Source organism: Dendrobates tinctorius, unplaced genomic scaffold (genome assembly GCF_039654945.1).
Source record: "Dendrobates tinctorius isolate UK_male_01 unplaced genomic scaffold, ASM3965494v1 ptg000132l, whole genome shotgun sequence".
NCBI classification, from domain to species: Eukaryota; Metazoa; Chordata; class Amphibia; order Anura; family Dendrobatidae; genus Dendrobates; species Dendrobates tinctorius.
Window position 1 is genome coordinate 2,653,509 of NW_027361800.1, and position 19,484 is coordinate 2,672,992.

At 42.5% G+C, this 19,484-nt stretch overlaps 1 protein-coding gene across 1 annotated transcript in view; it reads right to left on the reverse strand.

Moving 5' to 3' along the window:
* Positions 1 to 11,737, reverse strand: part of PRSS57 (serine protease 57) — a 247,421-nt gene extending 235,684 nt beyond the window's left edge. Inside the window, exon 1 of the mRNA XM_073543371.1 lies at positions 11,617 to 11,737. Coding sequence (XP_073399472.1) covers positions 11,617 to 11,665 — 49 coding nt within the window. The 5' untranslated portion in view covers positions 11,666 to 11,737. The remainder of the gene's footprint in view (positions 1 to 11,616) is intronic.
* Between the last annotated feature and the right edge of the window lie 7,747 nt (positions 11,738 to 19,484).

A 19,484-nucleotide genomic window follows, 5' to 3' on the forward strand; every position in this document is an offset into this window, starting at 1 on the left:
ACTAAATATCTACTAGAACTGATTTTTAAAATCAAAGGAAATTGTTTTAGAAAATATGTTGGACAATTTAACAACATTGTATTATACAAAGAAGAAATCTTTATTTGCTGAAACCAAAATACCACTTTAACCCCTTACCTACAATGGACATAATATTCTGTCCATGTGACCCTGGACCTAATTACCATTGTCGGAATATTACGTCACAGCGATCATCGGCGCCCACGTGGTGAGCGCCGCTGATCGCGGCCGGGTGTCAGCTGATTATCACAGCTGACACCCGGCACAATGTGTCAGGGGCGGTCACGGACCGCCCCCGACACGTTAACCCTTTGCACACCGCGATCAAACACGATCGCGGTGTACCGGGGGTTAAAGGGAAGCATCGGCAGGGAGTGCTTCCCTGAGCCCCCCACCGCAGCGCAATGTGCAGCGCTGCTGCGGGGGGCTCCTTTCCTGCACGTCCCCGGATCCAATATGGCGGAGGGGACCTCCGGGGGCCTGCAGGAAGCTGGCTTCCTCAGTGCCTGCAAAGCGCAGGCATGAGGAAGCCTTCTGGACTGCCTGTGACAAATCGCTTATCTGTCACAGTGATCTGTGATGTGACAGATCAGCGATCTGTCACAGGACAGTTATGTCCCCCCTGGGACATTGTAATAAAGTAAAAAAAAAGAAAAAAAAGTGTAAAAATAATTTTAAAAAAATCGCTAAATAAATGAAAAGAAAAAAAAAATTTCCCCAATAAATTCATTTTTTGGAAACAAAAAAAAAAAAACAATAAATGTACACATATTTGGTATTGCCGCGTCCGTAACGACCCGCCCTATAAAACTGTCCCAATAGTTAACCCCTTAAGTGAACCCCTTAAAAAATAAAAATAAAAAACGAAGCAAAAAAATAATGATTTATTATCATACCGCCGAACAAAAAGTGCAATAACGCGCGATCAAAAAGACGCATATAAATATCCATGGTACCGCTGAAAATGTCATCTTGTCCCACAAAAAACGAGCTGCCATACAGCATCATCAGTGAAAAAATAAAAAAGTTATAGCTCGCAGAATAAAGCGATGCAAAAATAATTATTTTTTATATAAAATTGTTTTCATAGCATAAAAGCGCCAAAACATAAAAAAACTACCTAAATGAGGTATCGCTGTAACCGTACTGACCCGAAGAATAAAACCGCCTTATAAATTTTACTGCACCCGTAACGGCGTAAACGCACCACCCAAAAGAAATTCATGAAACGCTGGCTTTTGTAAATTCTGCGTCTCAAAAAACAAAATAAAAAGCGATCAAAAAATGTCACGTGCCCTAAAATGGTACCAATAAAAATGTCAACTCGTCCCGCAAAAAATAAGGCCTCACATGACTTGGTGGGTCAAAATATGGAAAAATTATAGCTCTCAATATGTGGTGATGCAAAAACTATTTTTATAATAAAAAGTGTCTTTTAGCGTGTGACAGCTGCCAAACATAAAAACCGCCGTAAATAGTAAATCAAACCCCCCGTTATCACCCCCTTAGTTAGGGAAAAATAATAAAATTAAAAGAAAATGTATTTATTTCCATTTTCCCATTAGGACTAGGGTTAGGGTTAGGGTTAGGGCTAGGGTTAGGGCTAGGGTTAGGGCTAGGGCTAGGGTTAGGATTAGGGCTAGGATTAGGGCTAGGATTAGGGATAGGGGTGTGTTGGGGTTAGGGTTGGAGTTAGAATTAGGGGGTTTCCACTGTTTGGGCACATCAGGTGCTCTCCAAAAATGCAACATGGCGTCTGATCTCAATTCCGGCCAATTCTGCGTTGAAAAAGTCAAATGGTGCTCCTTCCAAACTCTGCCATGTGCCCAAACAGTGTTTTACCCCCACATATGGGGTATCAGCCTACTCAGGACAAATTGCAAAACAACTTTTGGGGTCCAATTTCTCCTGTTACCCTTAGGAAAATAAAAAATTGGGGGCAAAAATATCATTTTTGTGGAAAAAAATGATTTTTTTATTTTCACACCCGGGCGTTATAAACTTCTGTGAAGCACTTGGGGTTTCAAAGTGCTCACCACACATCTAGATAAGTTCCATGGGGGGTCTAGTTTCCAAAATGGGGTCACTTGTGGGGAGTTTCAATAGTTTAGGTACATCAGGGGCTCTCCAAACGCACACGACACCCGCAGACCATTCCATCAAAGTCTGCATTCCAAGACGTCACTACTTCCCTTCCGAGCCCCGACGTGTGCCCATACAGTAGTTTTCTCCCACATATGATGTATCAGCGTACTCAGGACAAATTGGACAACAACTTTTGGGGTCCAATTTCTCCTGGTACCCTTGGGAAAATAAAAAAATTGGGGACTAATTGATCATGTTTGTGGAAAAAATATGATTTTTTTATTTTCATGCCCGGGCATTATAAACTTCTGTGAAGCCCTTGGGGGTTCAAAGTGCTCACTACACATCTAGATAAGTTCCTTGGGGGGTCTAGTTTCCAAAATGGTGTCATTTGTTGGGGGTTTCCACTGTTTTGGTACATCAGGGGCTTTCCAAACGAGACATGGTGTCGGATCTCAATTCCAGCCAAAAACGTCAAATGGCGCTATTTCCCTTCTGAGCTCTGCCTTGCGCCCAAATAGTGGTTTACCCCAATATGTGGGGTATCAACGTACTCAGGACAAATTGCACAATAACTTTTAGGGTCCTGTTACCCTTGGTAAAATGAAAATTGGGTGTGAAAAGATCATTTTTGTGGAAAAAATATGATTTTTTAATTGTACCGCTGTACGTTATAAACTTCTGTGAAGCCCTTGTGGGTTCAAAGTTCTCACCACATATCTAGATAAGTTCCTTGGGGGGTCTAGTTTCCAAAATGGGGTCACTTGTGGGTGGTTTCCACTGTTTAGGCACATCAGGGGCTCTCCAAACGCGACATGGCGTCCGATCTGAATTCCAGCCACTTTTGTATTGAAAAAGTCAAACGGCGCTCCCTTCTGAGCTCTGCCATGCGCCGAAACAGTGATTCCCCCCCACATATCGGGTATCAGCGTACTCAAGACAAATTGCACAATAACTTTTGCAGTCCAATTTCTCCTGTTACCCTTGGTAAAATAAAAAAAATTGAACCTGAAGTATTTTTTTTGTGAAAAAAAGTTAAATGTTAATTTTTTTTAAATATTCAAAAAATTCCTGTGACGCACCTAAAGGGTTAATAAACTTCTTGCATTTGGTTTTGAGCACCTTAAGGGGTGCAGTTTTTAGAATGGTGTCACTTTTGGGTATTTTCTATCATATACACCCCGCAAAGTGGCTTCAAATGTGATGTGGTTCGTAAAAATAAAATGGTGCTGCAAAAATGAGAAATCGCTGGTCAATTTTTAACCCTTATAACTTCCTAACAAAAAAAAATTTTGGTTCCAGAATTGTGCTGATGTAAAGTAAACATGTGGTAAATGTTACTTATCAAGTTTTTTGTGTGCCATATCTCTGTGATTTAAGGGCATAAAAATTCAAATTTGGAATATTGCGAAATTTTAAAAATTTTCGCCAAATTTTCGTTTTTTTCACAAATAAACGCAAGTTATTTGAATGAAATTTTACCACTAACATGAAGTACAATATGTCACAAGAAAACAATGTCAGAATCACTGGGATCCATGGAAGCGTTTCAGAGTTATTACCTCATAAAGGGACAGTGGTCAGAATTGTAAAAATTGGCCCAGTCATTGACGTGCAAACCACCCTTGGTAGTGAAGGGGTTAAAGGATTATTCTCACAAAGTGAAGGCATATTTATAGAATATAGAATGTTATAGAATATAGAATGTGTATAGAATGTTTGATTTCACTCGGACCCCTATAATCCTTCACTTTCTGCTAACCCCCTAATCACTACACCTAGTAAAGAACTGTTCATCCCTTCTTCAATCCTCCCCATCCATCTCACCTCCTCCTCAGTACTGATCCTCAACATACAGCTGCAGCTTTTCCTAGGATTCACCAATTATAATCGCAAATTTATAAGGGGGTTCTCACAGGTGGTTAAACCCCTCACAGACATGACTCAAAAGGAGGCCGATATCAAGAATTGGTCAACCGCAGCGATAGCGGCGTTTCAGTTTTTAAAAAATGTTTCATGTCTGCTCCGGTTCTTATTCAACCGGACCCATCTGAACCATTTATTGTTGAGGTGGACGCCTCAAAGGTGGGGGTGGGGGCGGTATTGCCCCAGGGACCCGCCACTTTGACTAATTTGAGACCCTGCGCCTTTTTCTCGAAGAAATTTTCCCCTGCGGAGAGAAACTATGATGTTGGGAATCGAGAACTTCTGGCCGTGAAGTTGGCCTTTGAAGAATGGAGGCAATTTTTGGAGGGGCCTGTCCATCCTATAACCGTAATTACGGACCACAAGAACCTAGCTTCCATTGAGTCAGCTAAAAGGTTGACTCCTAGACAAGCTAGATGGTCACTTTTTTTCCCGATTCCACTTCTCTATCACTTTTTGGCCAGGATCCAAAAATGTCAGAGCCGATGCCTTGTCACGCAGTCTAGATCCGGTGTCCCCCCCCGAACCTCCATCCTCCATTCTTCAGCCCGGGGTGGTGGTGGTGGCAGGTATTTCTAATGTGTTGGAATGGGAGATTCAGGATGCCCAGTCTCTTGCACCTCCGGCTAAGCCGGTGGATAAACTTTTCGTACCAGCTCAATTTCGTCTCAAGGTCCTCCGGGAGATCCACGACTCAGTTCTGGGTAGACATCCAGGGATCTCGGCTACCCGGAAGGCCATCGCTAGAATATTCTGGTGGTCTTCTTTAGCCTCTGATGTGGGGGAATATGTGTCTGCTTGTGATGTTTGTGCCCGTGCGAAAACCCCCCATAACCGGCCGGCCGGGGAATTGTTACCACTGCCAATTCCTGAGAGACCATGGACTCATTTGTCCATGGATTTCATCACCAACCTTCCCCCCTCCAAGGATAACACCGTCATTTGGGTTGTGGTGGACAGGTTTAGTAAGCAGGCACATTTTGTACCCTTGGCGGCTCTACCCAATGCGGAAACATTGTCCAGATTGTTTGTTGAGCATGTGGTGCGGTCCCTCTGGTACTGCACAGCCCTCTCCGTATACGAACCTCACTTGTGTGACCTGCGTTTTCCTCTCCTCTACAAGTGTTGCCCTGCAGTAGGTACATTACATCATCTACAGCAGTAGGACGCTAAGCCCCGCCCCCTGGCATCACATGATCTTAGGTCCTGGGACTATTTTCTGTGCTGCAGGTCCTGTCTGCTTGAACCATCACTACAGTGTGGGACCCCGTGCTCTCCCATAGTGTGGGTAAGTCACCCTGCCCTGCGTGGCAGTTTGCCGACGCTGACAGGGTCCTGACACATTCCCTATTATTACATACCTTCTCATCTCTTGCTATCACTGATGTGGCCCTATCTTGGATCTCATCATACCTAACAGACCAGACATTCAGCGTCTCCCACTCACACACAAACTCCTCACCTCGCCCCCAATCTTTCGGAGTCCTGCAAGGCTTCAGCCTCGGACAGTTCAAAGAATCTCATGGCTTTCAGTATCACTCCTATGCCTATGACACACAGATCTACATCTCTGGACCAGATATCACCTCCCTACTAACCAGAATCACACAGCGTCTGTCTGCTCTTTCATCCTTCTTCTCCATTAGATTTCTAAAACTTAATATGGACAAAACAGAATTCATCATCTTTCCCCCATCTCACTCGACTCCCCCAACAGACCTATCCATTAAAGTAAATGGTTACTCACTCTCCCCTGTTCCACAAGCTCGCTGCCTCAGGGTAATCCTTAACAATGACCTCTCCTTCAAACCACATATCCAAGCCCTTTCCACTTCCTGCCGACTTTAACTCAAAAATAATTCCCAGATCCATATATTTCTAATCCAAGAATCTGAAAAAACCCTAGTCCATGCCCTCATCATCTCCTGCCTTGATTACTGCAACCTCCTGCTCTGTGACCTCCCCTCTAACACTCTCGCACCCCTCCAATATATTCTAAACTCTGCTGCCCGACTAATCCGTCTGTCCCCCTGCTATTCCCTGGCCTGTCCCCTCTGTCAGTCCCTGCACTGGCTCCCCATTACCCAAAGACTCCAGTTCAAAACCCTAACCATGACATACAAAGCCATCCGCAACCTGTGTCCTCCATACATCTGTGACCTTGTCTCCAGATACTTACCTGCACGCCACCTCTGTTCCTCACAAGATCTCCTTCTATACTCTCCTCTTATTTCCTTTTCCCACAATAGCATACAAGATTTCTCCCACGCATTACCCCTACTCTGAAACTCTCTGCCCCAATACATCAGACTCTAGCCTACCATGGAAACCTTCAAATGAACCTGAATACCTACCTCTTCCAACAAGCCCACAACCTCCAGTACCACAGATCGACCAAACCGCTGCATGACCAGCTCTACCCTTGCCTACTGTGTCCTCCCCATCCCTTGTAGATGATGAGCCCTCGCAGGCAGGATCCTCTCTCCTCCTGTACTAGTCATGACTTATATCATTTAAGATTACTGTACTTGTTTTTATTATGTATACACCTCCTCACATGTAAAACGTCATGGAATAAACGGCGCTATAATAATAATATACCATTATTTCATGATCAGTGAATGTCCATCTTCTGGAACCACCACTGATCCTGAGAATAAAGCGGTCACAGTATTGGTTTAGTGCTCAGCCCACTTCTAAAGTTTCTGTGTGCAGTTGTTCTCCCAGGAAAACAGCAATGCAGAGAACATCAGCCAGTCTCAATCGCTTAACTCCTTAACCCCCAAGGGTGGTTTGCACATTCATGACCGGGCCAATTTTTACAATTCTGACCACTGTCCCTTTATGAGGTAATAACTCTGAAACACTTCCATGGATCCTGGTGATTCTGGCAATGTTTTCTCATGACATATTGTACTTCATGTTAGTGGTAAAATTTCATTCAAATAACTTGCGTTTATTTGTGAAAAAAATGGAAATTTGGCGAAAATTTTTACAGTTTCGCAATTTTCCAATTTTGAATTTTTATGCCCTTAAATCACAGAGATACGGCACACAAAAAACTTAATAAGTAACATTTCCCACAAGTTTACTTTACATCAGAACAATTTTGGAACCAAAATTTTTTTTTGTTAGGAAGTTATAAGGGTTAAAAGTTGACCAGCGATTTCTCATTTTTGCAACACCATTTTATTTTTACGAACCACATCACATTTGAAGTCGCTTTGAGGGGTCTATATGATAGAAAATAACCCCAAAATGACACCATTCTAAAAACTGCACCCCTTAAGGTGCTCAAAACCACATTCAAGAAGTTTATTAACCCTTCAGGTGCGTCACTAGAATTTTTTGAATATTTAAAAAAAAATGAACATTTAACTTTTTTTCACAAAAAAATACTTCAGGTTCAATTTTTTTACTTTACCAAGGGAAACAGGAGAAATTGGACTGCAAAAGTTATTGTGCAGTTTGTCCTGAGTGCGCTGATAACCCCATATGTGGGTGTATGACTATTTGGGAGCATGGCAGAGCTCGGAAGGGAAGCAGCGTCATTTGACTTTTTTGGCTGGAATTGAGATCGGACACCATGTCGCAATTGGAAAACCCCTGATGTACCAAAACAGTGGAAACCCCCCACAAATGACACCATTTTGGAAACTAGACCCCCCTAGGAACTTATCTAGATATGTGGTGAGAACTTTGAACCCCCAAGGGCTTCACAGAAGTTTATAACGTACAGCCGTACATTTAAAAAATCATATTTTTTCCACAAAAATGATCTTTTCACCCCCAATTCTTATTTTTCCAAGGGTAACAGGACCTAAAAGTTATTGTGCAATTTGTCCTGAGTGCGCTGATATCCCACATGTGGGGGTAAACTACTATTTGGGCGCATGACAATGCTCGGAAGGGAAGCAGCACCATTTGACTTTTTTGCCTGGAATTGAGATCGGACAACATGACGCGTTTGGAAAATCCCTGATGTACCAAAACAGTGAAAACTCCCCACAAATGACACCATTTTGGAAACTATACCCCCCAAGGAACTTATCTAGATGTGTGGTGAGCACTTTGAACCCCCCCCCCCGTGCTTCACAGAAGTTTATAATGCCCAGGCGTGAAAATAAAAAAATCTTATTTTTTCCTCAAACATGATCTTTTAGTCACCAATTTTTTTATTTTCCCAAGGGTACCAGGAGAAATTGGACCACAAAAGTTGTTGTCCAATTTGTCCTGAGTACGCTGATACCCCATATGTGGGAGAAAACTACTGCATGGGCACACGTTGGGGCTCGAAAGGGAAGTAGTGACGATTTGGAATGCAGACTTTGATGGAATGCTCTGTGGGTGTCATGTTGCATTTGGAGGGGCCTTATGTACCTAAACAGTGGAAACCCCCCACAAATGACACCATTTTGGAAACTAGACCCCCTAAGGAACTTATCTAGATGTGTGGTGAGCACTTTCAACCACCAAGGGCTTCACAGAAGTTAATAACGCCAGGGCGGGAAAATAAAAAATCATTTTTTTTCCACAGAAATGATATTTTTGCCCCCAATTTTTTATTTTCCTAAGGGTAACAGGAGAAATTGGACCCCAAAAGTTGTTTTGCAATTTGTCCTGAGTAGGCTGATACCCCATATGTGGGGGTAAAACACTGTTTGGGCGCATGGCAGAGCAGGAGCACCATTTGACTTTTTCAATGCAGAATTGGCTGGAATTGAGATCAGAAGCCATGTTGCATTTGGAGAGCACCTGATGTGCCCAAACAGTGGAAACCCCCCAATTATAACTCCAACCTTAACCCCAACACACCCCTAACCCTAATCTCAGCCCTAACCCTAGCCCTAACCCTAGCCCTAACCCCAGCCCTAACGGGAAAATGGAAATACATTTTTTTTTTAATTTTATTATTTTTCCCTAACTAAGGGGGTGATAACGGGGGGGTTTGATTTACTATATATGGCGGGTTTTTATTTTTGGCAGCTGTCACACGCTAAAAGACGCTTTTTATTGTAAAAATAATTTTTGCATCACCACATATTGAGAGCTATAATTTTTCCATATGTTGACCCACTGAGTCACGTGAGGTCTTATTGTTTGCGGGACGATTTGACATTTTTATTGGTATCATTTGCGGGCACGTGACATCTTTTGATCGCTTTTTATTCCGATTTTTGTGACGCAGAATGAACAAAATCCAGCGTTTCATGAATTTCTTTTGGGGGGGTGCGTTTACACCGTTCCGCGTGTGGTAAAATTGATAAAGCGGTTTTATTCTTCGGGTCAGTACGGTTACAGCGATACCTCATTTAGGTCATTTTTTTATGTTTTGGCGCTTTTATGCAATGAAAACAATTTTATATAAAAAATAATTTTTTTTGCATCGCTTTATTCTGCGAGCTATAAATTTTTTATTTTTTTGCTGATGATGCTGCATGGTGGCTCGTTTTTTGACGTTTTCAGCGGTACCATGGATATTTATATGCGTCTTTTTGATCGCGCGTTATTGCACTTTTTGTTTGGCGGTATGATAATAAATCATTATTTTTTGCTTAGTTTTTTATTTTTATTTTTTAAGGCGTTCACTAAAGGGGTTAACTAGTGGGACAGTTTTATAGGACGGGTCGTTACGGACACGGCGATACCAAATATGTGTACTTTTATTGTTTTTTTTTTATTTCCAAAAAATGAATTTATTACGGAATATTTTTTTTTTTAACTTATTTAGCGATTTTTTGAAAATTATTTTTACAATTTTTTTTTTTTTTATTACATTGTCCCAGGGGGGGACATACCTGTCATGTGACAGATCGCTGATCTGTCACATCACAGATCACTGTGACAGATCAGCGATCTTTCTCAGGCACTGCACAGGCTTTCCTCATGCCTGCGCTTTGCAGGCACTGAGGAAGCCGCGTCCCTGCAGGCCCCCGAAGGTCCCTGTCGCCATCTTGGATCCGGGGGCCTGTAGGGAAAGAGCCCCCCGCAGCAGCGCTGCACATTGCGCTGCTGTGGATGGCTCAGGGAAGCACGGAGGGAGCCCCCTCCCTGCCGATGCTTTCCTTTAACCCCCGGTACACCGCGATCGTGTTTGATCGCGGTGTACAAGGGGTTAACGTGTCGGGGTCAGTCCGTGACCGCCCCTGACACATTGTGCCGGGTGTCAGCTGTGATAATTAGCTGACACCCGGCCGCGATCAGCGTCGCTCAACACGTGGGCGCCGCTGATCGGCTGTGACGTACTATCCCGTCCCTGGGAATTAAGTCCCAGGTCACATGGACGGGATAGTACGTCACATGACAGAAAGGGGTTAAATAAGGCTCTTCTGCAATAGGTGCAACTGTGTAGGGCAAAAAGTGAGAGGTACACTTTGCTACACCAGTAGATTGCCCCTTTATTCAAAAAGCCCAGAGCATGAACTACTCTTTTGTAAGATGTTAATGAATATTTAGGTATGATCACATGAGGCACATACATAGCAGGAATGCCTGGGTGAAAAATGTATTGTGTATGTAAAAAGAAAAAAAAAATGTAATTCACACACTGTGGAGAATATCCAATTAGAAATCCACCACATATTAATTCATGCTGTAAATATATCCCTTTGCTTTAAGCTGATATACGTTACTGAGTAACAGCTTTTTTATGTTTCATTTCATAAATCAATAGTGCACAGGAAAATAAACAACTCTGTAATATATCTTATCAGAGAAATCTGCTTCCTTGTCCTCTTGGACTGATATTCACTCTCATTTTGAGGGTACAAGCTGTGAAATCTGTGCTCAGTGAATACAGATTTCCTCATTACTGAGATAGGAGATCACGGTTGGTGCTCTTAACATTCTATGGAGAAGGTAAGAGTGGAGGAGTCAGAGACAGACATTCTGCTGTAAGTTCTTCTGAAATGACAGTTACACTTTAACTTTTTTATCCTTAGATTTAAAGTGTAACTTTGGTTTGAGCAGAACATTCAGTAAAATGTCTGTGTCTGCTTCTAACTCCTCCTCCTCTCCTACCATAGAATCTTACAAGTACCAACTGTCACATCATGTCTCAAGAAAAGGGAAATCTGTCTTCATGGAATGCACACAGTTTGTTACCCATGATTTCAGAATGATCAGTCCAGGAGTATAAAGAAGCAGATTACTCTGATAAGATATATTACAAAATTGCTTATTTTCATGTGTACTATTGAACTATGAAATTAAAATTAAAATCACTTTTTAACTGCAGTTTTTTTTGCAATGAACTTACCAGCTGCACATTTTCCATGTTAATATCCCCTCAAAGTAAAATAAATTGGTCTACTACTCCAAATTAGTTGTTTCTAAATAGGAAACAGTCAGGTGATTTCACATAGTGTACTCTCTGGTTCTAGAACCAAGAAAAATTCTGATTTTACCTTTAGGCACTGACAAAAAACATCATGTAACACAAAATCAATAAACAGCAGTAAGCTTTTACTAAAGAAAAGGATTCACAAGGTTACTCAACATTTTGTCTACCTGTTAATAGTTCAGTGCTATAATCTGTAGACTTTTACTTCAAATGAATCATTTTGGAGCATCAATAAATATTACCTGAGATGGGCAGCATGACCAAGATTGGCAGCAAAGTGAGATACTTCATGATGGATGGTTCAAGTTTGAGGCTAAAGGAAAACGGTGCCAAGTGAACAGGAATGGTGAAAGTGGCCCTTTTAATAACTGTTAGGAGAAGTTCGTTAGGGAATTTCACCAGACTCTGTGTTGTAAGAACAGAGGGGTTATTTCATGCTTGGAAATTTGAGGAAGGGAGAGGTAAGAGAGGAAGTATTATATAACTGTAGTCAGCCCAAGTTATTCAGAAATATCTAATGTTTCCTAAATTATTTCAAATTGCATTTCAGTATGAACATTTGCCTTTATTGTGTCTGTATCATCAGAACATGATATATTAATAACCACTGTAGCAATACCAGATAGGCTAGGGATAAATCCTAACTCTACAGGCTTTGATTAGAACATATGACTAGCTCTGTGCATACACAGGCAATGTGTTCATATAAAGCAGTCAGCTGAGTGAAGCTGACCAGGCTGGTTGCGTCTTGGAGCTAGAAAGAGAGAAATGGGCCAGAATCTATCTCTAAGGCTACGTTCACATTAAAGTTCGGGGGCTTTGCGGAGGGCTGCATACTTTGCACATTAATCTCCGTCCACTTCCACATACTTCTGCATGCCTCCTGCGTACCTATCTTTAACATTGGGTGCGCAGGACATGAGCATGTATGCGGTTGCGTTGTTTTGACGCACCCGCAGGCCGCACGAGAACGCAACAAGTTGCGTTTTGTGCGGACGGTGAGCACATCAAAACGATGCATCTGCATACATCCGCATGTCCTGTGTACCCAATGTTAACCCCTTCACTACCAAGGGTGGTTTGCATGTTATCTCCCGGGCCAATTTTTACAATTCTGACCATTGTCCTTTTATGAGGTAATAACGCTGAAACACTTCCATGGATCTAGGTGATTCTGACAATGTTTTCTCGTGCCATATTGTGCTTCATGTTAGTGGTAAAATTTCATTCAAATAACTTGTGCTTATTTGTGAAAAAAACAGAAATTTGGTGATAATTTTTTTTTAATTTTTTTTAATTTTTTCCAACTTTGAATTTTTATGCCCTTAAATCACAGAGATGCGGCACACATACAACTTAATAAGTAACATTTCCCACATGTTTACTTTACATCAGCACAATTTTGGAACCAACATTTTTTTTGGTTAGGAAGTTATAAGGGTTAAAAGTTGACCAGCGATTTCTCATTTTTGCAACACCATTTTATTTTACGGACCACATCACATTTGAAGTCACTTTGAGGGGTCTATATGATAGAAAATACCCAAAAGTGACACTATTCTAAAAACTGCACCCCTTAAGGTGCTCAAAACCACATTCAAGAAGTTTATTAACCCTTCAGGTGCATCACTGGAATTTTTTAAATATTTAAAAAAAAATGAACTTTTAACTTTTTTTCACAAAAAAATACTTCAGGTTCAATTTTTTTACTTTACCAAGGGAAACAGGAGAAATTGGACTGCAAAAGTTATTGTGCAGTTTGTCCTGAGTATGCTGATACCTGATATGTGGGGGGGGAACCACTGTTTCGGCGCATGGCAGAGCTCAGAAGGGAAGGAGCGCCGTTTGACTTTTTCAATGCAAAATTGGCTGGAATTCAGATCGGACGCCATGTCACGTTTGGAGAGCCCCTGATGTACCTAAACAGTGGAAACGCCCCACAAGTGACCCCATTTTAGAAACTATACCACCAAAGGAACTTATCTAGATGTGTGGTGAGAACTTTGAACCCACAAGGGCTTCACAGAAGTTTATAACGTACAGCCGTACAATTAAAAAAACATATTTTTTCCATAAAAATGATCTTTTCACCCTCGATTCTTATTTTTCCAAGGGTAACAGGACCCTAAAAGTTATTGTGCAATTTGTCCTGAGTATGCTGATACCCCATATGTAGGTGTAAATGACTATTTGGGCGCATAGCAGAGCTCGGAAGGGAAGCAGCGCCATTTGACGTTTTTGGCTGGAATTGAGATCGGACACCATGTCGCATTTGGAAAGCCCCTGATGTACCAAAACAGTGGAAACCCCCCACAAATGACACCATTTTGGAAACTAGACCCCCCATGGAACTTATCTAGATTTGTGGTGAGAACTTTGAACCCCCAAGGGCTTCACAGAAGTTTATAATGCCCGGGTGTGAAAATAAAAAAATCGCATTTTTTCCACAAACATAATCATTTAGTCCCCAATTTTTTTATTTTCCCAAGGGTAACAGGAGAAATTGGAACCCAAAAATTGTTTTCCAATTTGTCCTGAGTACACTGATACCTCATATGTGGGAGAAAACTACTGTATGGGCACACGTCGGGGCTCGGAAAGGAATTAGTGACGTTTTGGAATGCAGACTTTGATAAAATCGTCTGCTGGTGTCATGTTGCCTTTGGAGAGCCCCTGATGTACCTAAACAGTGGAAATCCCCCACAAATGACACCATTTTGGAAACTAGACCCCCTAAGGAACTTATGTAGATGTGTGGTGAGCACTTTGAACCCCCAAGGGCTTCACAGAAGTTTATAATGCCCGGGCGTGAAAATAAAAAAATCTTATTTTTTCCGCAAACATGATCATTTAGTCCCCAATTTTTTTTATTTTCCCAAGGGTACCTGGAGAAATTGGACCCCAAATGTTGTTGTCCAATTTGTCCTGAGTACGCTGATACCTCATATGTGGGAGAAAACTACTGTATGGGCACACGTCGGGGCTCAGAAGGGAAGGAGTGACGTTTGGGAATGCAGACTTTGATGGCATGGTCTGCGGGTGTCATGTGCGTTTGGAGAGCCTCTGATGTGCCTAAACTATTCAAACTCCCCACAAGTGACCCCATTTTGGAATCTAGACCCCCCACGGAACTTATCTAGATGTGTGGTGAGCACTTTGAATCCCCAAGTACTTCACAGAAGTTTATAACGCCCGGGCGTGAAAATAAAAAAAATCATTTTTTTCCACAAAAATGATATTTTTGCCCCCAATTTTTTATTTTCCTAAGGGCAACAGGAGAAATTGGACCCCAAAAGTTGTTTTGCAATTTGTCCTGAGTAGGCTGATACCCCATATGTGGGGGTAAAACACTGTTTGGGCGCATGGCAGAGCTTGGAAGGGAAGGAGCACCATTTGACTTTTTCAACGCAGAATTGGCTGGAATTGAGATCAGATGCCATGTTGCGTTTGGAGAGCACCTGATGTGCCCAAACAGTGGAAAACCCCCAATTCTCACTCTAACCCTAACCCCAACACACTCCTAACCCTAATCTCAGCCCTAACCCTAGCCCTAAGCCTAGCCCTAGCCCTAACCCTAGCCCTAAACCCTAACCCTAATGGGAAAATGGAAATAAATACATTTTTTTAATTTTATTATTTTTCCCTAACTAAGGGGGTGATAATGGGGGGTTTGATTTACTATTTATGGCGGTTTTTATATTTGGCAGCTGTCACATGCTAAGAGACGCTTTTTATTGCAAAAATAGTTTTTGCATCACCACATATTGAGAACTATAATTTTTCCAACTTTTGACTCACAGAGTCATTTGAGGTCTTATTTTTTGCGGGACGAGTTGTCGTTTTTATTGGTACCATTTTCGGGCATGTGACATCTTTTGATCGCTTTTTATTCCGATTTTTGTGACGCAGAATGAACAAAAACCAGCGTTTCATGAATTTCTTTTGGGGGGTGCGTTTATACCGTTCTGCGTGCGGTAAAATTGATAAAGCTGTTTTATTCTTCGGGTCGGTACGGTTACAGCGATGCCTCATTTATGTCTTTTTTTATGTTTTAGCGCTTTTATGCAATGAAAACTATTTTATATAAAAAATAATTATTTTTGCATCGCTTTATTCTGCGAGCTATAACTTTTTTATTTTTTCGCTGATGATGCTGTCTCATGGCTCGTTTTTTGCGGGACAAGATGACATTTTCAGCGGTACCATGGATATTTATATGCGTCATTTTGATCGTGCGCTGTTGCACTTTTTGTTCGGCAGCATGATAATAAATCATTATTTTTTGCTTCGTTTTTTATTTTTATTTTTTAAGGGGTTTGCTAAAGGGGTTAACTAATGGGACAGTTTTATAGGGCGGGTCGTTACGGACGCGGCAATACCAAATATGTGCACTTTTATTGTTTTTTTTTTATTTCCAAAAAATCAATTTATTAGGGAATATATTTTTTTTTTAATTTTTACACTTTTTTTTTTTTTTAACTTTATTAGGTTGTCCCAGGGGGGACATCACTGTCCTGTGACAGATCGCTGATCTGTCACATCACAGATCACTGTGACAGATCAGCGATCTGTCACAGGCATAGACGCAGACTTCCTCATGCCTGCGCTTTGCAGGCACTGAGGAAGTCAGCTCCCTGCAGACCCCCGAAGGTCCCCGTCGCCATCTTGGATTCGGGGACCTGCAGGTATGGAGCCCCCCACAGCAGCGCAATGTGCAGCTCAGGGAAGCACGGAGGGAGCCCCCTCCCTGCCAATGCTTCCCTTTAACCCCCGGTACACCGCGATCGTGTTTGATCGCGGTGTGCAAGGGGCTAACGTGTCGGGGGCAGTCCATGACCCCCCTGACACATTGTGCCGGGTGTCAGCTGTGATAATCAGCTGACACCTGGCCACAATCAGCGGCGCTCACCACGTGGGCGCCTCCGATCGCTATGACGTGATATTCCGTCCATGGGACTTAGGTCCCAGGTCACATGGAAGGAATATTATGTCCATTGTAGGAAAGGGGTTAAAGAAAGGTACGCAGTATGTATGCAGAAGTACACGGAAGTAGGCAGAGCTTAACAGAGGAAGTATGCAGCCCTCCGCAAAGCCCCCGAATGCTAATGTGAACCCGGCCTAAGAAGAGTCTGCACAGGCCGCACTCAGAGAAACAGTTATCAGTGGTTGCTATAAACAATAGCTTTTTTTGTTTGACTGAGCTTGGGTTAGCTCAGCCATACATGAGTATTGAGGGTTGGTTTTGTTTACTTAGTGCCTGGTCAAGGCTAAGGATTTATATTTATGAGTTTGTGTTGGTGCTTTGCAACTCTTGGAAAGCAATAAAAGCTGCATGTGTTTGAACCAAAACTTCATTGCCTGTGTGAACACTACCTAATGCCTAGGTTGCCAAATATTAAACGACTGACCAACACATCCAAACAGAAAACAAATGTGAACAGGTGCTTACTAAGAGTAGCCTTCTCCATATATAACCAAGAAATACAGCATCACTATATAGCACTATAGCATAGAAGCATGAAATATGACATTTGAATTGTATTACTGCTCTGGAAATTTAGAAAAATTGTGTACCTGGCAGCCATGATAAGGCGATTCTCATTGCTGGGAACCTGCCTGCATGAATCCACTCTTGGGCTAAAGTATACATTCATATGAGAAGGTAGGATCCTGCTGTAATTTAAAACGCCTAAGGTTATAGGATGGTGTGCTCAGTCAGAGAGACTAAGTATACAAATATCAAAAGGCCGGCACTTAAATGTTTCAGATCACCAAACATATTAGGCTAGTTTCACACTAGCGTTTTGGAGCGCAGCGACGGCCTGCGCACGGCCGCCGCTAAGCCCCGCCCCCTGTCGCGCCTCCGCCGGTAGCTCCGCCCACTGGCGCATGGCGCTGCATGCGCCCTGCGTCCCCTATCTTTATCACTGGGGGAGCAGGCCGTGCGCAGTATGCGTTTGGCGGCGCATGCGTCCTTTTGACAGTGCGCCGACCTGCGCCAAACGCAACCTGCTGCAGTTTGGTTGCGTCGGCGCACAGTCAAAAAGGCGCATGCGCCGCCAAACGCATACTGCGCACGGCCTGCGCCCCCAGTGATAAAGATAGGGGACGCAGGGCGCATGCAGCGTCATGCGCCGGTGGGCGGAGCTACCAGCAGAGGCGCGGCAGGGGGCGGGGCTTAGCGGCGGCCGTGCGCAGGCCGTCGCTGCGCTCCAAAACGCTAGTGTGAAACTAGCCTTATTTAACACAAGTAAACACAAAATGCAGTTTTTAAATGAAGGTCTTTATTATTAAAGGAAAAAAAAATCCAAACCTACAGATCCTTATGTGAAAAAGTAATTGCCCCCCTCCTTAAAACATAAATTAACTTTTGGTTTATCACATCTTTGGAAAGGTGAGTTCAAATTCTCTAGCCTGATAACTGTTCCACCTGTTCTCAAACAAGAATTTACTTAAATAGGACCTGCCTGACAAAGTAGACCAAAAGATACTCAAAAGGCACACATCATGCCATGATCCAAAGATTATTATAGAACAAATGAGAAACAACATGAGATATATCAGCATGGAAAATGTCATAAAGCCATTTCTAAAGCTTTGGGAATCAAGTGAACTACAGTGAGAGTCTTTATTCACAAATTATGGTAACATGAAACAGTGGTGAATAGAGTTGAGCGATACCGTCCGATACTTCAAAGTATCGGATCGGAATGGATCGGCCGATCTTAAAAAAAAGTATCGGTATCGCCGATTCCGATACCGGAAGTCCCATTCAAGTCTATGGGACTTCCGGTATCGGAATAAGAAAAACCCTGTTTTTGCCTTGTACAGCCTCTCTGGGGTCTGTACGGGCCTTTCGGGGGGCTGTGCCGGCCTGCCAGGGGGTCTGTGCAGGCTCCGGTGGTCTGTGCCGGCCTGCCGGGGGGCTGTGCCGGCCTGCCGGGGGTCTGTGCCGGCCTGCCGGTGGTCTGTGCAGGCTCCGGTGGGCTGTGCCGGCCAGCCGGGGGGCTGTGCCGGCCTACCGGTGGTCTGTGCAGGCTCCGGTGGGCTGTGCCGGCCTGCCGGGGGGCTGTGCCGGCCTGCCGGTGGTCTGTGCAGGCTTCGGGGGTCTGTGCAGGCATCGTCCGATGGGACTACAAGTCCCATCGGGCGATGCCTGCTACCATGACAGTGATTGACACATTAGCCAATGATGGGACAGTAGTAGTCCCATCATCCGGCTAATGTGTTGAATGTAAAAAAAAAAAAAAAAAATTACATGCTACATACATGCTACATACATACAACATGCATACTACATACATGCTACATTCATACTAAATACTACATACATGCTACATTCATACTACATATATACTACATGCATACTACATATATACTACATGCTACATACATACTACATATATGCTACATACATACTACATATATACTACATGCATGCTACATACATACTGCATGCTACATGCATACTACATGCTACATACATACTACATATATGCTACATACATACTACATATATATTACATGCATGCTACATACATACTGCATGCTACATACATACTACATGCTACATACATACCACATATATACTACATACATACTACATGCATGCTACATGCTACATACATACCACATACATACTACATACATACTACATACATACTACATGCATGCTACATGCTACATACATAACACATATATACTACATGCATGCTACATACATACTACATGCTACATACATACCACATACATACTACATACATACTACATGCATGCTACATACATAATGCATGCTACATACATACTACATATATACTACATGCATGCTACATACATACTACATGCTACATACATACCACATACATACTACATACATACTACATACATACTACATGCATGCTACATACATACTACATGCTACATACATACCACATACATACTACATATATACTACATGCATGCTACATACATACTGCATGCTACATACATACTACATACATACTACATGCTACATACATACCACATATATACTACATACATACTACATACAATACATTCATACAATACATACATAGACATACAGTACATATAACATAGAGTAACATACTTA